This window comes from Varroa destructor, unplaced genomic scaffold (assembly GCF_002443255.2).
Source record: "Varroa destructor unplaced genomic scaffold, Vdes_3.0 BEIS01000006.1, whole genome shotgun sequence".
Taxonomy (NCBI): Eukaryota; Metazoa; Arthropoda; class Arachnida; order Mesostigmata; family Varroidae; genus Varroa; species Varroa destructor.
The window spans coordinates 26,971,674-26,986,910 of NW_019211459.1; the positions used below are offsets into that span (position 1 = coordinate 26,971,674).

The window sequence follows — 15,237 nt, forward strand, 5'->3', positions numbered from 1 at the left end:
AACTTCAGTATCGCTTCCCTCATCTCGTTTGCTAATATGCAGACGTAGTACAGTCATGCGGTTTAGAATCGATTATCAAATAAAAAAATTAAGTAGCTATTTATTTGTGAGCTGCCTAATTAATAAAATTTGTTGTGTATTTTATTATTTTTTTTTACACAGAGTGCACCTGATGTGCCCCATACGGCAGAACATATATCAAACTTAGTTTTTATTCATCAGCTATTTATTTTGTACATGTAGTATTTGGCTCAATATATTCGTGCGTTTGCAAACATTTCTTATAGGTACTAAAAAACTGCCACAGTGTGTAATACCCTAAATTGGATTTCGCATAGTAATAGTTTTCGTTAGTATTAGCCGTAAAAGGCCCATGAAAAACGGAAAAGCTATTTAATTTCTATTTAGCAAACGAATCAGACAGTTATTTAATGCCAAACTCATTGTGAGTCACAATACATGATTTATGAAATATAGCAGCCTGCATTTGATAACTGCAACGTAGCGCAATGATTCAACATTTTTAACGGTTGATTTCCGACACAAAAACAATAACAATAATAATAATAAGTTGGAAAATAGTAAGGTTTTTTTTCAGGTTTTTTGCTTAGCGTCTTGTCTGCGCACAGCTATTACAATTACAGACCAAACGACAGCCATTGTAAAGAGTAAGGCGCTCCAGAAGTATAACATCGGATCGTACGACCCCACGGTATCACGAAAATATCCTGAAATTTAAAAAAAAAAACAACATCGCTGTTGTTTTTCTCGTAAGAATACATTTAGGCAGCGCTGCTTCAGCAGTAGGAAGTCACTGACAAATCGCCCAGTCCCTGATCTCTCAGCAGAATGCAGTTATTTGTTAGACAAAACGTTAATACGGGAACGTATGATAAAAAAACTAAGTAATAAGTTTCGTTACGGTATTGAAGACGACTAGTTTCTTTAAATGAGATTCGTTCATGGAAAGATAATAAGAGCGTGTTTCTAACCAATGAAAGTCGGGCGTCCGAAGGCGATAAAGCCGACTGTAGAACAGATTAAACCATTTGCGACGGCAAGATTGTGAATTCCTAGAATATCTAAAATTAAGATTGCAACATAATAAAAATAGTAATTAATAGATAGAACGAATAATCCATGACAACGATAAACGATATTTTTAGCGGTTTCTCATAAATGTACAATTAAGTTTCGCTAGAAATGACATCACATTTTATATCATGTGTGCAAGACACTGGTAAAATAACTGCACTGCAGTTTTTGCGTAGTTTAACTTACCAGAGACGATAATCGTACACATAACAACAGTCGATCCATAGAACCATCCAACAAGAACGAAAAGGCAAGTCAGGACACTGTATTCTCGAAACGACGGAATGATACAGGCCAGACCACCAAGGCAGAAGTAGTTCACGACGAATACTACCTAAATAACGAACCGAAGCATATAGATAGCGATTCCAAACGTACAAGCCTGACATAATAACTTACCTAATTTGATGGATGTTTTTCTTCTAATTAATAGTTCCACTATAACACTGAAGTTATCTAATTTTATGCCGTCGACAGCGACTCCTAGTGGAGACTATTTAGAAACATAGGAAATTTCATCTGACACTGGTATATTCATAAAATCTGTAGTTATCCTGATAATAGTAGGCCACATATTGGATATCCGCACTGTAATACAACAGAAGTGATCTTTCTTCGAAAACGGCTTTTCTCGCACATTTTGCTTTTGAAGGATAGGCTTAATTAATACAGAAACGGTACAGAAATTATCTGTTATCTTTAGGTTAATTTTCCCATTACCTTACGGTCGATGAATCCTTTATCCACAAGAAAAGGAAGAATGAGACGTCCTAGCATATCCGTAACCGAGACAAACGGAATTGTCCCGATGGCTGTGCTTTGATCGATGCCTTTGTCCGTAAATAGGTCAATCATTACCTAAATGGTGGTGGCGATTTCACGCTTGAACCCATTCTGCTGAACGCTCTCGTCCACCGTCCACCCACAGGTAGTGATGGTGAGCACACTGCATTGCATACATTGTGCTCACCATTGCCGAATAGGTATTGGCAAAGAACCAGTTGATTCTGATTTCTTATTCATATCTTTCGAAATATGTCGGCGCTCTAGCTATGTAATGGTTTGATACATTCATGGACATAGGGCTGTCATGAGTGGTGGGTTCACTGTTATGGAAAACTCACAGGAAAGTGGCCAGGGGCAACTGTTCGAGCTCTACGCAATCGAACGAAAAATCGCTTCGAGGTCCGAGAGCCGTTAATCGTTTAGCAGTGAAATAAAGTGGTTTACTTACCACTTTGTTTTTGGAAAATAGCGCGAATTTACTAAAATTTATCTTAAGGTTATGATTGTTGTGACAAGTGGTGATAAACCAAGTGGTGAATTGGGTATTCATAGATTGTTGAATTTGAAATCAACTGCGCGCATCAGATGCACGACCTTCACGTCTTTCATCTACTTTTCAAAATTTGTATTAGGATACGCCATGAAGAAACATTGATTGCTCCTTTAAAAAAACAGTATCTATAAGTTCCTTTGAAAAATATTAGTTACCATATGGGCCTTGTTCTCCACCTAATGTTTTCTAAGCAAAGTATGTTTATACAGTATAGGCGAAAAATATTATCATCTAGAAAAAATGTTGCTAACTTAACGGTTTAACGTAATAGCAGCTAGCGCGAGACACGCAGAGAAGGATTATGCTGTCATTTTGAAAGCAGACTTTTTACACCCATATAAAGATATCAATAAATTCAGCATGCCAGTTAATTTAAGAGTCATAGAAGGTACCAAAAATAGTATATCGGTGTAGGTCGTGAAAACGATGTAGGAGATAATCATCAAATAGAACAAAGGGTTACAGAATATCTCTCTGAGAGAGAGCTGCCTTTCTTTTTCCAGAGCCTCGGATACTTGAGCCAGTTCAGCATCTGAAATAAAAACAGAGAATGAAATGACTTGGGTTGCATGTTTATCAGCAGAAAGATACAGTCTTCATATCTTGACTTCGAAAGAAACCGGTTGTCATTAATCTCCATGAACTTGCTTTTTTCATCAACATATTCTAAGCGGCGCCCGTCGTCAACTAATAACGATATTAGCATCTTTTAGTGAACTTGCTTTAGAACTTATTATGTAAGCTACTTCGAAATTATTACCTTGTTGCATATAGCATATAAGAATTCTCGAAATTTTCAATTGTCTGGGTTACCCAGAGAATTGATTCAATATTAAAACCCAGACTTAATATTACTTTACCTTTTCCAGCATCAATAGCAGCACTCAACGTGTGGACATCTGGCGAAGGAAGCGGCGGTTGATCCCTGTGCGGATTCTTCTCCTCACGAGCGTTGACGTTGTCTAAATTGGATAACGTTACTTCTGCCAGCTCGTTTTCACTGGTATTATGTGGCAAGGCGCCTGAGAGAAGCCCAACAGAAAAGAAAATATCTCTGAAGCGGCTGTTACGTCTTACTCATTTGGCATTTCCCTTGCAGCCAACGTAGTGATGAACCAGCAATTCTTTCTCCTAATAACGAAATTTTTCGAGATCGATACGGTGAAGTGGTAACATTTTCAAAGGCACCCCTCACTGAGATTCGATCCCGCCTCAGTCATACAATTTTCTACGGATAACGTTTTAGATAGCGAGGGGTCGTTTTGAATAATGTAATAAAAGTATCTTTGTCACGTTAACTCGAACCTCGTTACAGCTATAGGGCCACTCAGCCATTTGTTATTATCACCTCGAAAGCCATACGAAGCAAGTCCTTGAACAATACACTTCGATATATATATATATAGAACAAGAATATCAATATATATATATATATATATATAGAAAAATATACTTCAAAAATTAATGTTTGTGCTTACGTTGGAACGGGATTCCTTTACTGCTTAAAACTGCTGTTTTCAACAGTCGCACCAAGCGATCTTTACTCAAGATAGCCCCACTTGTCTTCTATTAAATTTACTAAGCAAACAACGTACCCTCTTCAAGGCAATTCGAAAGGCTTGTACTCAAGTTTGACTGGAAGTTATTACTACCTGTGCCAATATCTGTGGCGAACACGAGATCCGGATCATTTTTTCCTCGAGTACCAATATTTATTCCCATAATATTGATTGACGTCGTACGAGTCCTGTTCCCAATCTGTGATAACGTTGTGGCACTACGCGATCGAGTTCGCGGAGACTCCCCCGTCCCCGTATCTATCCGGGACCGCTGTCAATCAGAAAATTCGATGTATGAAACAATTCGTTAAAATATATATCATCACCGCTAAGGTACAGATCTTTTCACGTAACGGTGTTAACTCTAAATCCAAGAGACTGGAGGAACAGTGCAGTGCACGATAAAATAGAGACATAACATATACTTGCCTTTGGTCAATGCTCACAAACTATTTCTTGCTAAACATATATATGATACGCAACACACGGGATATAAACGAGATAAATGAGAGGTGACATGCATATAGAAAAGTGTTTAAATATGCAAACACAAACGAAATACGCAAACGCATATTTTTATGGCTTACCTAAGACCTATACGGCTTATATACGTTTATAACTACCAGTCAACTTATCGGTATATTCGTAACTGTACGTGCAATCTAAAAGTCTAAAAGGGTTTGCTCAATCTTGCTAAGAATAACATACATCCAAATAAGAAAGCGTAATTACGTGAAATCATATTGGGGTACATCTTTGAATGAGACTTTTGATATAAGAGTCTCCAAAGTGACTTAGATGATATATTTTCTTTCGGGGAAGAATAATTTTCTAACTTGGGTCATTGTCGCAACTGGCGACGTCCGTCCATGAGAACTGATGGTGAAGCGTCGAACGATCTCTTGATCAATACTTGGCGCACGCATTTTCGTTTTCCGCCAGGATGGCTGCCGCATCAAAGACGACATTATTGGTGTAATCAACATGATTCCCGCGAAAATCAAAAATAACCCTGCAAGACAGCCACGAGGAAAGCGATTTCTTCAGAGCACCACTACAGCCTGAGATAATACATCTCTAGCTAGATATGTATAATTTTATCTTGATCGGAAACGTCCTCAGTACCACTTAAATAGAGGGAAAGCATGTTTCGAACGCATGCTGGACACAGAGAGAGATTTGTATCACTATATTAAAGTTTGTGTTCACATCAGCCATAGCCAAGTTATAATATGTTCAATGAGGCTTGTATCGGTCGAGACTCACCATGCAGTCCGAAGTCATCGTAAAGTAGTTCCGTGAATTTCGGAAAAATCATCGCTGCAACAGTTGATCCACAATAGTTAATACCTAAAGCGACACCTTTGTATTTCTGGAAATAGTAGCTCAAAATAACCGGATTCAGGTTATACATCAATCCAGCGCCGATACCTGCATAAAGACGTAATACACTGAATTAAATTGTTTGCAAAAAGCTGTACATTTAAAAAAAATTTAAAAATACTATACCTAAAGATGACTACTATTATTATTATTATTATTATTATGTTATAGGTCGATCTGGATGTTTAGAGCAAAAGCAAAGAAATGCGTTATGCTTCAGGAGGCTGTTTGACGTGTGACATTTTAGATACTCGAATAAAATACCCAGATGTATCTAGATTTGAAAGACAAATTTGCACATCAAAAGGCAAGATGGATCGTTTACCTCTAGTGAACCAGTGCCCTGCGTTGAAATACGAATCGTTCAATCATTTATCTATTCATTTGAACCTGTCATAGTAACTGAAGATTTTTAGAAAGGAGTATGTACTTCTGTATTTCTTGGATGACCCAAAACTGACCACACGCCTCGAAGAGTCAATTTGGTCCTCTGTTTGTAACGTTTTAAATGCGACTTAAATACAGCTTTTTTTTAAAAAAAAAAAAAGTCTACATGACCTTCTTTTGTTTCATTCGCTAGCCGTTTGCTGTTCCTTCATTATTACATATGCATGGTTTGCGGCAAATATCAGAAGCAATAATAACAAGGGAAGAGATCATCAATAGGGTAATTCGAACAATACCGTTAAGGATGCCAAAAAGGACGGTAAGCTGGACAATATTGTTCGCAAAGTAGCAAGCACCAAGACATACGACTGACATGCACCCGCCGATGACGCACGTTATACGTAGCCCAAATCTCGTACTCAACGGGCCCGACAGAATACCTGAAGATTTGCAAAGAGTGCTACCAGATTCAACCTTAAAATCTCGACCGTGAATTGATTTTAGCAAAACAGACAAAGGTTTCTTTTGCTTTTGACCCCTCCAACTAAAAGATGGAAAACTACTCAAGGCAGTACTTTCTGCTTTGGCGAAAGATTTTAGCGGAAGTTTTTTTTTACCTGTACAATGTACTATTTATTATAGAAAGCGAATTAAAAATATTTTTGAAACAACAAAATCAAGACAACAATGCTTGTTCTTACATAAGACTCTGTTTGAAATCAATAGGGACAGGATTTGGCTGTTGGGCGTTTCAGGCTGAAGGTCGGCCGAGAAGAGCTAGGATAAGATTAGACTCTATTTCTCCATTTAACTAAGCACCGTATACTGCTTTGATACAGCAGGCTTACCGGCAAAACTAAGAAAACCAGAAATCAATGAGATGGGCCACGCAGCTTCTCCACGCTCTACGTGAAACGTATCCATAACAGCAACATAGAGAACAGCAGCGGAACGGGTGCAGCCGCCGACAAGGAAGGTGTTTGTAAAGCAATAGATGACCATTCTCCAGCCCTCCCAACTGTCTGGGCCGCCTTTTTTACTTTTTTGCTTTTGCGTATCCGGTTCATGGTTCTGAAAATGGAAGTTAGAAGAAGTAGCTATAGATCAGCAGCACAGCTAGAGAGAGGATAATCCTAGGCTCGATAAAACTGCCATAGTTTGGGGCTAGATACTCATAAATTTTTCACTGTTTTCTCAATATCGCTTTTGGACAACTACTCAGTAAGTGACAATAGCCCGCTTCCTTGACCTCTAATAGTGTATTGAGCTCTTTCAGGTAAGCGTTGAGAAAACTGGCTTTTCACCTTTTAACTAAATAGGGAAAGATGCAGCGATCATTTCTATTGGGCAGTCGTACTACAACCAATAGGCAGTTAATATAAACAAAGGCCGGCAAACGATAGACTGATCTCACTGTTCAGAAGAAATTCGGTTCCTCAGAACCTATTTTAGGTATAGTAGAATGCTTCATATCACGTTTCATAATACACTGCTGTATTCTACAGTTCCTGTGATTCTTATCTCTAGTCCAGAGTACTAGAAAATCGTTTAGTGTACAGTGCGAAGACAGTTAAACTTTTTGAACTTATTCTACCAGTAAAGTTATCTCATTTTCAATTTCAATATGAACGGTTGAAGTACTATTATCTTATATGGCCTTCTGCTACTTGGGTATTAGTTATTTTGCCATTGTTATATAAATTTCAGGTACGAAAGCAGAGAGAATGTTGCAACTCTATTTCAACATATTGTTGAGATTTGAGCAATTTGTACGTTAACAAGTTTCTGACAATAATAAGATCCTGTGTCTGGTGACTGCGCTAGTTAACACAGAGTTGCCACGTGCAACTTGTGCATATTTGCCGCCATTAACTTTTATGTTGTAAAATCAAGCGTCGTCGTGCAGTAGCACCAATTTACCTTTTCGTAACTGCAAAGTTATGCAAAGTTTACTCATTACGTGCTCTAACAGCGCACTTCAGCCGTAATCGATGAGCTGGGGCTCATGGAACTAGCAGGTAACTGCCAAACATAAGCGTCTGACGCTGTATATTTGCTTAATGTTTCGCCTGTTCAGTTGCATTCACTGACAGATGCGACCCGTCCTCAAATGCAATTATCGTCAAAGACACGTTTTTTATAACAAATCACGGCGTCAACGCAAGAGTGGGTCATCGTTGTCATGTAGGAACCAAGAGAAGTAAGCGTCTTTACGTCTCCGTTTCTGAGCTCCGATTAAATTAAGTGACATCTATTTGATTAACTATTTTGCTGTACTAATTTGAGCGAAGTGGACACGTATGGCATCTTTACATGCACCCCAACTGGATACTAACATCTGAGCACTTTGAGATGGATCGGCTTCCACCACCTCGTTGTCCACCACCCAATCTGGTACGAAGTTGAATTTTGAGCTCAAACTTTCCCTCCGAAAATTTTCGAAATAAACGGTTCTAGTAAGAGATGTTTTCCGAACACGAGATTTGTACGATGAGCTGTCCCCGCCGCAGTACCTCTAACATGGATGGAACTTACATTCGTAAACGATCCGAATTCTCAAAATTGCCAGGTAAATAATGAAACGCCGAAAGAAATTCCCAATGTACGGCCTCCAATTCCAAAGGGTACAAATGGGTCTCAAGAACAACAAAATGAAGAAGTGAAATATGGAAATTCCAAAATGCGACACCGACGCTCTCCGCGTCTAATACTAAATGACAAAATATGGATCTTGCTAATTGCAAAAACAATTTCGCGTTGATGTCGTATGTACAGCTCGGTAGAAAGATAATGGCCACTCATCACATTGTTATGTATAGTTTGAAATAAAAGCAATCTTTTGGACACATTTGGGACAATTCTAGGGAACTTAAATAACGAACGAGTCCAATGTTTTTTAACACCCTGTGAAGTAGAAAGCGTTTTGTGGTATTGCGCAGACATGAACCACGCAAGTATTACTGCTCGCCTTTTTAGCTACGTAGCACCGCAAGTAAGCAGCTCAGAATCTCGCGATCTACAGAGAAAGTAACCGTGTCGATAGGAAACTTGGCATACTCGAGGTCGTACGAAATCCCTGCGACTGCAGCAAATTGCAGCCCTGTCGCCGTTTGAGTGAGAAACTGTGAAAAGATTTTCAAATGTTTCTATGTTGTCTGACGTGCAATGCTACCGAATATTTTACCGCTGCCACTGAACGCGTATCAAATATGGCCTGAACGGATTAGTCGGTAAGGCCTGGTTTGATTGCAAAAGGCTTCCGATTCAAGACTTAGAGCAACAACTTACCTTGTGTAGGTCTTTATTCGTGGGTCAATAAAGCCAGTCTGCTTTTGTCACTACGCTGCGTACAACAGAATGAACAGCTTTTCTAATCTTAATAGGTGTTTAAATGTTATTTGTTTTATCTGAGTAGAAGTCTTATTGAGGGTGTTTGTAGCTTTTTAATTTAGTTAAAGTCAGATTTGAGCTATGGCCTTCATAAAAGATGGATAGGACTTCGCTTTTAAATTATTTATTATAATTATATAAGAAAAAACCTTCCGTCTAGCGGCGGTAGCTCAGTCGGAGCAAAGTCAGCCTATAGGCTGCTTAGAGCAAACAGTACACGTATGTAAATATGCCTTGTCTTAATAAAAACAACTTATTTTCTTTACTTGTTCCGTAGCGTATTTTGTGTACGTATAGTGAAAAACAGGGTATCGTACTTTAAACCAACTCGTCTCCAACTTCACAACCCCTCACGATCATATGCTGATAAATTTAGATTTGCATCTTCATTCGAGTGCTACTCAGTTGCTCTAAGAAAGCTCGTTTGAAAAAGATCACTTCGACTTCGGTGTACATACCCTAGTATTTTTTTGCTCGCCCCTAATGATCCACGATGGCAACGGACAGTACGACACAAAGATCTGCTTGGTTAACGTATCGCGGATATCGTTCTGCAAACAGCATACTGAAATTCTTGTACGGTATAAAGCTAATTAAATTGCTATTTACTTAGCGGTGCTTGCATTGATATGGTGAATTACTCCGCTGTCGTATGGTCGGACGCATTTCGGCACAGTCGAAAGCATAAAACTGCGCGCATTTTTGATTTTCGCTAACTTTACTCAAGGCAATTCTTGAGTTAAGTTAAGGGTTCGTTTAAGAGATCCTTCGCCATTAGCTCATAAACTCTCATTGGCCTGGCTGGCTACAAAAGATACAGGGTTTCTTTTCGATGAAATTGATTAGGTAACGAATAACGTCTATTTTATGAGCGTACCACCTCACAACCGTATATATATATATATATACATATAAAGTAGATTATTTTATTGAGTCATGGTGCAGTTACAATGAGAGTCAAAAATAGGTTTTGTTTTTCCGGAAACTATTTTTCGAAAATGGCGCGTTTTTAACAGTAAATTTGACTATAAACTTCCGTTGTTCTTCCCCTGCTATCAATAGCTTCTTTTTTTTTTTCCCCAAGTACTTCAGTGCATTACTTGTGCTTTAAGCTTGACATTGGCAGAATAGTGGCTGTGATCTTTCAAGTGGATGCGCAAGCTAGCATTCTCGTCATGCTGCACGCATTATTAGAGTGCAGAAAACTGCAAGATGTGGTGTTTATTTCAGCCTATCATTCAGTAACGTGAGTTCACATCGGATATTTTATATACAATTCTGTATAATTGCTTGTTTTTTTCGATGCTCAATTTGTGAAACCTCTAAACGCTGTCTTCGCCATAAGAATATAGGTTTTAAAAATAATTCTTTTTCCAAGATTTTAAAAAAATACCTCAGGTACCAATGGTAAAACTATATGCCTATTAGGCCATAGGTCTTACGTTTGATTCTCTGCAGCAAAAGTAAAATCGACGCTAGTTTTTAATTGAATTTCAAAGCGCTAACACAAGCATCTTTCGAGTGTTTAGAGTCGTCACATTTCTAAGCTTGCCGCCTGCTCCATTCTAGATAAAGTTATATCAAGAAAGACCAATAGACATTACCAAGTAGCTGTGCCAGCTTCATTTGGCCGTAAATCGCAATGTTTTTAAATATAATTGGTATATAAATACTAATAACATAGTGTAAAATCTAGAAACAAATAGCTATGACTATAATTTCGAATTTTTGTGTTACAGTAAATGATAGAATAACGAAATGAAGTTATCAAAATGATCTGGCTGTCAACTTAGGCAATTAACAACTGCCAATCTCGCCTTCTGCCGAACTCTGTTTCTCCAGTAAATACGTTCTACTCTCTGGGCCTTTTTTTGCTAGATGTATATCCGATACCCCGAGAGTTTATCAGGGTTCAGGATGCCGACTGTCCTAATTCTAAATGAAACGAAAGGTGCGAGCCTAGTGCCTTTAAATGGAATCTGATTAATAGCGGCACAAGCGCAGTCTTTACAGCAACCCCGGCCTGTTAACTGAATGGCACACGCCATTTCCTTTACCCAGATGCTAGTACTAATTAATAAAAGTCCGGACCGCTACGAGTGAAACAACGAATGGCATCGTACTCCAATAGCATTGTGTTATGTAGGAAAACTACTCGCGCGATGATCACTTTAGTTCAGTCGGGGCATGTAGCATTTTAAGTAGTTTGCAAATAATAATACGCCGGGGCTCAGACTTACCGAAGCTGGGATCGGCCTAGACACTGGATAGTCATTAGGTGTGAGATCATCGCGGTTACTGGTAACCATCTCTTCGCCAGAGTTGAGTTTTTTTTTTAACGAGCAGTGATGTTTAGGATGATGCCGCCCCGGCAACGATATGACGCGCGCTCGCGGTAAAAGTCGGTCGTCCTTGCGCCAACCACTTGCTGCTTTTGCGATAGGTAAAAGACACGGGTAATTGTTGTGTGCCGTCAACTTCCGCCCCTACAGCCCTCTTACGCTGGTTACCAATGCCAGCGGCATACGGATGCCTACTATAGGAGAATCCCACTGCAATCTTCAAGCCCACCAATAGCCGACAACTGAACAGCGCTTGTAAATGTATTATACTGCGCCGGCATTCGCTGAGTGAAAACTGTTAAAGAGATACGAATGTTTTAACATTGACCCTTTTGGTTCAGTCTGACGCGCACCTAGGGAACGCTTCCCGTCCAAGGTCAATCAACGATTAGCTCAAGTGAAACGAACGCTTCGAGGGTGCAAAGCTTCGGGAGTGATCGTGTTCTCCGCTGATTGAGAACAGAATTATCAAATATGCACACGTTTAAGCTCTTCAATAGAGATTTAATTAGCTACTGGACAATAACTGGCGTTTTATAATCACTATTTTCTAGAAATTACCTAAGCGTAACATCTTAGTTAGCCAAGCAGGCCAGTATGCGATTCTTACTATTGCCGTGTCAAGGCAGAACGCTGGTAACCGGCAACGACGGAAAATCCTAGAGCAGAGTTTCACTCGACTATATAAACTGCTAGGGAAAAATAGTGCCTATAGCCCATAGCAATCTAAAGTTTCGTTTAGTGCACGTATTTTTTCCAAGTTTGGAAACGGAAAAGCCTTGAGTTCTAATACAAGTGAACTTCCTATTTGAAGATCAGTGCTCAGGAAATAGCTTGTTCAATGAAAGGCCAAAATAGTACTATCTAGTGATATTTAAGCCATCTGCATTTAAGCTTAACAAATCGTACCTGTCAGAGAGGCCTAGCCACCCTTTTTACTTTCTTGTCATTATGCGCTACGGACCTTCTTGGTTTCGTCACAAAGTTAGTCAGCATAAATGTGCCATCAGACATAATGACAGAATATGGGTCCGTCTAGAAGTACCTGTGTAGAGGGCTGTATTTATTTTAGCAGCCAGTATACGTCGATAAGCGATAGTAATAAAATAAAATATTTCACGACGCGAATAAACTTACTAATCAGAAGTACGCGTTTCTGAACTAGGCGTTGTGGTGTGTTCGCTACATAGTACTTAAAAATGATGGTAATTTTTAGCCATAGAGAAGAGAATTTTTTGAAAGAAGAAAAGATTTGCTGTTACAAATAACGTCAACTTCGAGCCATAAAGCTTAATTTTTTTCGTATAAACAGCCTACCCTCCCCCCAGTCGGGTCAGTGAACCCCATTCCTACCTTCGCGGAGAAAAAATGAGAATAAATATTGTGCCAAACGCACAGTGGTACGTTTGCTATAGAGAAAGATTTTAGGGGGCCCAGCAATTTCACGAAAACACGAACTTCACATAAATTTGTACCCCCCCCCCCCCCCCAATACATCTCGAATCTTCATGAAAAAGCAGGTTTGAGCTGAGACGATGTCGGACGTCGTTCGAACTCTGCCTATGCATTATATAGCGGAAAAAAATTGACTAGAAAGATTTTACGTCGGCAGCTGACAACGCCAAATTCGTGAAGATAAACTTTCCTAGCATCAGGTAATGATCTAACAAGATATAGATTATGACATAACTACTAATTCTCGTCTGGCTCGTCCCAGTTGAAGTTCAATAGAGATAAATGCTGTTATATGGCTGCCTGAGTATTAAACACGGGATGAATTTTACGTTGTAACATAGAGCTGATGAAAATAAGCGGAACAGCGTATAGTACGTATTGAGTACAAGAGTATATGCTTAACAAGGGCTTATTTGCCCAATCGGTTCTAGGTTAAAACTATACAAACGATTGAAAAACTACTGCTTTTTCTTTTTATAAAGTTCCGCCAAATCTGCTCTGATCATTGCAGTGTCGTGCAATTGTAAGAAGTCGATTGTATGTGTCTCTGGGAGCAGACGGAAGCCAGCGCTTTATATGTTTCTCTCGACTGTACGTTTAGGTCCATTTCGAATGTGTCAATAAGAAATACATTTTCAAAAAAAGCTGTGGCGGTCTATATTGAATTGATTCGTCGAGAAACCGTTAAAAGTTTGAGGCTATACGCACCTATGACTTATAATAGTATCATTTGTTCTATCCAATTTCAGCAAGTACATGGCATCGCCCTCTCACTCTCTGGGCTCAGTCTGACCCTTGTCATGTATGTGAGGTACCTTTCTTATTTGCACCTAATGTCCTATGCGATCTGTTCCTGTAAAAACGGCTTGATCTCATTGCGTTTTTGCGCAGAGTTGTAACTTTTTTACGTGTCAATTCATATGGCCTCAGATATATCGAGCTTTTTCTGTAGCCAATATTCTTCGAATGGTTCTAAATTGCTTGATGGTGGGTCTGTGGTTCCTTAACGATGTCATGTCTATTCACGTTCCGGTCCTTCTTTTTTGGGTCCTAAAGAACTGCCTTTTCGCCAAGTGATTTTATATAGTAAATCGTATATGCAGTAGATCGTTTTAGTAGAACGATTGAAAAGACGATACTTAACGGACTTAAGGCATAGAACCGAATAGTATTCGTTTCACAAAGACACATATCGACCGTTTTTATATCACACTGTTAATCTGATTTTATCGTAGTTACTGTCGATACCATTACCAAATATACAAGCTAAACCGTAGTCTTGTTGCACTCGATACAAAAGGCAAGAACCTTATCAGTAGTTAGTATTGGCCTCAGTCAAGGTAAGCGTACGCGGGTGGACCTGCTTAAATTCTGGATAGGTCATTGACTCATATTTGCGCCTTCGCTTCTCCGTCTCCTCAGCTCTAAAGCGACTTTTGCGCTGTAGATAATCAACCAAAGCCTGTATATGCGGTATTACAATATACAATAGGCCAAATAATTATTTTGGGATTAAGACGCGTTTCAGGCAACAGCCGTGATTCAACAAACTCAGCTACAGGTTTAGCCTTTTCTTCTGAGACTGTCAATTAAGTTTTGTTATGAATGAACTTGGCTTGAAGTATGTCAAGTGCCTCAGGGAAGTCCTTGCTGGAAAGTGTACCTGAGTGCTTCTACGGACGTTTTCCATAAAAGGAGTGCGAAAAGAAGACTGTTAAAAAATTTTGTTTCCAAAGGATGAATTCTCTTCACAAGTACCATATATTGTCACGCTAGCAAACCAGTCGAAGAGCATATGGCCTTCATTAAGAATCACCTACCCACGCGGGGTCAATGCGTTTTACTTGAACAAGTTGAGCTTTGATTGGAGTTGAGAGGAGTCTCTGCAATATTTGTACGCTGCTACACTCATATGCTTCCACACGAAGTTGATCTCGATCAGGCAACGCTCCTATGGAAATTGTTAATGGGTAGACAAATAGTGTCGCATATACATATACAAAGCATAAATCGTTCTTACGAAGAATAAACGATCAGTATAACTCTTCGCCTCGGATCATTGTTAGGACCTTTGTGGAAACGCCAGCAGATCTAACTATTTTCCCGATTTCGATAATTTTTGTTAAAGCATATTCGGATATATTATTTGAACTTAACCTTATTGACACCGAACTCAATCATCGCGTTATCATACAGATCCAAAAAAAAAAAGATAAAGATAAATTTCTTCAGAATAGAGACGATTGTGCACACGTATTCTAAATACGCAATCTAGATAATTTTAAAT

The 15,237-nt window shown here is 39.1% G+C and overlaps 1 protein-coding gene across 2 annotated transcripts; it reads right to left on the reverse strand.

The window, feature by feature from the left end:
- Nucleotides 1–182: 182 nt before the first annotated feature.
- LOC111252328 (monocarboxylate transporter 9-like) lies at nt 183–11,711 on the reverse strand. Of its 2 annotated transcripts, none has more exons than XM_022810006.2 (12): nt 11,394–11,711; nt 6,612–6,834; nt 6,060–6,203; nt 5,260–5,313; nt 4,830–5,005; nt 4,087–4,264; nt 3,295–3,456; nt 2,827–2,966; nt 1,816–1,953; nt 1,282–1,429; nt 993–1,082; nt 183–728 (listed from the first exon to the last, which is right to left on the reverse strand). In XM_022810006.2, exons 1-12 carry the CDS (start codon nt 11,460–11,462, stop codon nt 595–597), a joined length of 1,656 nt encoding a protein of 551 aa, XP_022665741.1. In that variant the 5' UTR covers nt 11,463–11,711; the 3' UTR covers nt 183–594. The 2 variants fall into 2 exon arrangements, with proteins under 2 accessions (XP_022665741.1, XP_022665740.1); XM_022810005.2 differs by having other exon boundaries at nt 5,260–5,424; nt 11,394–11,707.
- Between the last annotated feature and the right edge of the window lie 3,526 nt (nt 11,712–15,237).

What these genes read in the sequence shown, in the direction of transcription:
- LOC111252328 (XM_022810005.2), bottom strand. Translation starts at nt 11,462, where the DNA reads ATGGTTACCAGTAACCGCGATGATCTCACACCTAATGACTATCCAGTG. An exon ending in CGATGACTTCGGACTGCATG is followed by an intron (nt 5,006 to 5,259) that starts GTGAGTCTCGAC and finishes GCTGTCTTGCAG; the next exon opens with GGTTATTTTTGATTTTCGCG. An exon ending in GTGTACGATTATCGTCTCTG is followed by an intron (nt 1,083 to 1,281) that starts GTAAGTTAAACT and finishes TCTTAATTTTAG; the next exon opens with ATATTCTAGGAATTCACAAT.